Genomic DNA, 4,017 nt, shown 5'->3' with positions numbered 1-4,017 from the left:
AATCATTATAGTACTTATACTAATTAAAGAGATTGTCTAAAAAAATACTACATGTGGTTGGTTGGATCTTAGTAATAAATACCTTTTTTCATATTTTTAATTTAATACATTTTTAACATGTTAAATATATAAAAAATTAGGTTTACATAAGGTTTTGATTCTTATATATTTTGTTGCTTATATTAGGTTTAAATTTACATTTTTTATTTTTGTTCCTATAATTCTTATAAGTTCAATAAACTTTAATTTTTATTATTAATTTATTCTATTAAATACTGAAAATATTGACTTGGCAAGACATAGTCATTGAAATGTCACTTTTAATTTTATTAAAAAATAAGTTGGTATAAAAAAAAATTCAGAGACTAAATTATGTATATTATCCACTCAACTACGTTTAGTGTATATGTAGTAAGATTTTATTTAAAGCAAAAATATCGCCTCCACTTTTTATCATGCCCACCAAGTGGTATCTTATGAATTGTGATCCATACATGTTATTATCAGTTTATGCTGTATCATAGTACGAAGAATATCAAAAGAGACAAATTGTGATGAGAAGAAGATAAAGGAAAAAGAAGATAGATGATATTAAATTTTTTGTTATGTACTAGTATATCTGAACAATTTAAAAAAAAAACAAAGTATTAAAATTTAATTTGGATACATAATTATTGTTTTAAAAGTTATATGCATAATTATATATATGTAACATTGAATCAAAAAACGACTTTTCATCTACTAGATGAATAATTATTAAAAAATAAATAAATATAACTAAATGACTATAAATTATATTTTCAGTGTAAAAAATTTAGCTCCTTTATTAAATATTCATCATGCTTATAAAGTACGGTATGATGCAAATCATTTTCAAATTGAGAGTGAATTTTGTTTTTGTTATTACAAGTACCATAACTTGATGAAGAAAGCGCTAATAATGAATGATCTTCCATGATAATTAAGGATGGATATTATACAGTAATAAGTGATGCAAACCATTGACCAAGACATAGTCATTGTCTCTTAGACAGAAAGAAAACATATAGTTTCAAATATATGATGAGTGATGCAAATTAATTGCAATTAGCAAACTAAGCACTGTTGAAATAGGGGCGCCTAGAATGAACATCCTGGCATAACCGCCGGCACAAACTTTGCGTGATGTCGGCCAAGTTTGACATCCAAAGGCAAAATGTACTATCATTTACTTGTTTGTTCTATCCCTATCCATGTTCCAATTTCATCAAACACATATTCGAAATCTAGGGAACTCGGTATATTTATGTAGGACATATATACATTCACAACATATACGATAAAAGAAAGGAAAAGAAAACATGTTATTGTCATCTACTTACTCTTTAATTTCTTCCAATGTCATATATATTTTTTTCCTACTAATAATTGTCTGCCCATTTTAGTCAAGATCTTCTTTTTATTCAACAAAAATTAAGAACCGTCAAAATTTATTATTTTTTTATCATCATTTTTAATCATCAATTTAATTCTTTAAATTTAGTAATTCAATAATATATTTTTAATTCACACTTTTAAATATTAATGACTAACTAATAGTCAAAAATAATAAATTTTGATAGTTCTCTACTATTTCTAAATTCAAATAAAATGCAGCTAAGATAGCATCTACCTTCTAAAGCAGAAACCTAGCTTTTTCACCTAACATGGATCAATATCAGGCTACTGGCCGACATGATGGACTAGCTACTTGCATTCATTCATATATATATTTATACTACGAGCTCAGAAATATTGTGCCAAGAGAAGAGTCTCCCTTGACATCGTTGAGTGAATGTGAAATATCAGAGAGGACTCATCATCATTCTTGTAATCTGAGATAGATATTGTAAATAGATGCATGAAATAAATTATGTGATATATGTATGAGTTACGGAATTCAATTCCAATACATTAGTATTGTTTCTCAGCTTTTTTATGTTTGTATATGCTGCAAGCAAGTCATATCAGTTTAATTCATCAATCACATTTATATATATACAGCATATATCATTCATATAATTGATTATTATTTGAGATAGATCAGATATCCATAAAATTAAGAGATGATGCATGCATTATACGGTAGTTTGTAGTCATCATCAATAAGTATTTCTCAGCTTTTTCAAAAAACCGCAGGTCTAATTTGATGAACTCTCAATCATGCATACAATATCATCTTAACTCTTGGAAATTATGAGTTATATAAAATATAATAATTTGCAGCAAATTAAACAATAGTTGCAGATAGAATAAAGTAAAGTTAACTGGGATGAATAGGTAGATAATAACAAGAGATTCATATATATAGCTAGTAGTCCTTGCATTGCAACATAGTGAATTAGTACAGATAGAGAACCATGTATATCTCTCAGATCAGCAGCAACAAATTCATGAACTAATTAATTACAGCCAGAGAGAAACGGATGGTATTATTGAATAGAAAAGCATTGGTAGTAGCTAGTGGCTGGCTAGAAAAAAAGAGACACATACATAGAATAATCATCATCATCTGATCTGATCTAAATACATGTAGAAAGAAATCAAACTATCTAGAAAGGCCCCATGATCCAATATTCCAGTTACAAAGCCTAACCTCTTTGCATCGAACTAGACAGATCCACCAACACTACAAAATCCGGAATCAACATTCAATAGATATGAATAGATCTTTCTCCTGCACGCAGCATTGCAACTCATAACAAACCCTTCAATAATCTTCTATTTACAACAACAACAAGAACAACAGCAAGAGCAGCAACAGCAAAAACAATCGAAATTGTCTAGGCTTTGTTTGTTGTAAGACCTAAAAACACAGACAGAAAGTAAAAAGCATAGATGCCCCCAACAACAGAGATAGATAGAGATCAATTTAAGTGGCTAATTGAGCATCAAAAACTCCAGAGGGTATCTAAATCGGAATTCCCAGGGGAATCATCGGAGGAGAAAGAGTGCATCCTTGGAGGGCTAACCTGCATTCCCCTGGCCATGTCTTCGATGACACTCGGCATGTTCAGAAGCTCATCCTCGTCAATGTACTCCGCCACCATCATCCCTCCTTGTTCTCCAGTACTCAAACTGGAACAAGACCCTTCAACAATAACGTTACCACTACCACCAGCACTATCACTACCTTCTAGAGGGTTCTGCGGTGGCTTCGGAAGCCTAGCCTGAGCGGCGGCAGCGGCGGCTGCTGCGCGAATATCAGGAGGAGACAATGAGGCAGGAATAGGGTAAGAGAGTACGGAATCGGGGAAGTTGAGAGGCGCATCGGGACCCTTCAAGGCAAGAGCAGCAACATCGTAGGCAGCAGCAGCCATCTCAGGTGTTGGGTATGTCCCCAGCCAAATGCGCGTCGTCTTGCGTGGCTCCCTTATCTCCGACACCCACTTGCCACTCCGGCAGCGTGTCCCCCGGTACCGCACGGTAGAAGAGGGGGAAGAGGACGATGAGATTGGGGCTGGAGTAGTGGGTGGTGGGATTTGTATCGGAGGAGGAAGAGGTGGTGGTAGAGGGTTGTTACCATCATCCATGTAGTAGCTAGTAATAGTAAAAGCATAGAACAAGGGCTAAGGGTTTTTAGGACTCGCAACTTAACACTTAAATCATCAAAACCTTACCGTGGCCAAGTCGCGGGGATTTTTCTTTCATCACAAACACACTTTTCTGCTACTAATCAATTATTATTTTCGTTCGCTTTTTACACCAAAAATTTATTTTGATTCTCTTCGTGTCAAATTAATAGTTTTTTTGTCATCTAATAAATCTTAATTATTAACTTCATATAAAACTTATTATACTTAAATATTTATTTTTTTGGTAATGATAAGCGACCAAATATTGTAGTAATCAAGTTCGCAAGTCAGTTCAATAATCTAAGTGTTTCTTCTATTTTTTGACTTCATTAAGAAATAATGTATTTAGGCAAAAATCAAATTTTCAAAAAATTCAAGAAATAAAAAAAAAGAGAAAGTCTAAAATCAGCATTTTTATTAAAAT

The 4,017-nt window shown here is 32.4% G+C and overlaps 1 protein-coding gene across 1 annotated transcript; it reads right to left on the bottom strand.

Moving 5' to 3' along the window:
- Positions 1-2,424: 2,424 nt before the first annotated feature.
- Positions 2,425-3,616, bottom strand: LOC107467108 (ethylene-responsive transcription factor ERF027). Its single transcript, XM_016086146.3, has one exon. The coding sequence runs from the start codon at positions 3,549-3,551 to the stop codon at positions 2,910-2,912; it is 642 nt and encodes a 213-aa protein (XP_015941632.1). The 5' UTR covers positions 3,552-3,616; the 3' UTR covers positions 2,425-2,909.
- Positions 3,617-4,017: the final 401 nt, after the last annotated feature.

The sequence above is a fragment of the Arachis duranensis genome, chromosome 9, assembly GCF_000817695.3.
Source record: "Arachis duranensis cultivar V14167 chromosome 9, aradu.V14167.gnm2.J7QH, whole genome shotgun sequence".
In the NCBI taxonomy this organism is placed as follows: domain Eukaryota; kingdom Viridiplantae; phylum Streptophyta; class Magnoliopsida; order Fabales; family Fabaceae; genus Arachis; species Arachis duranensis.
The sequence above is the reverse complement of the archived record's forward strand: the minus strand, read 5'-3'. Positions and strand labels throughout refer to the sequence as shown.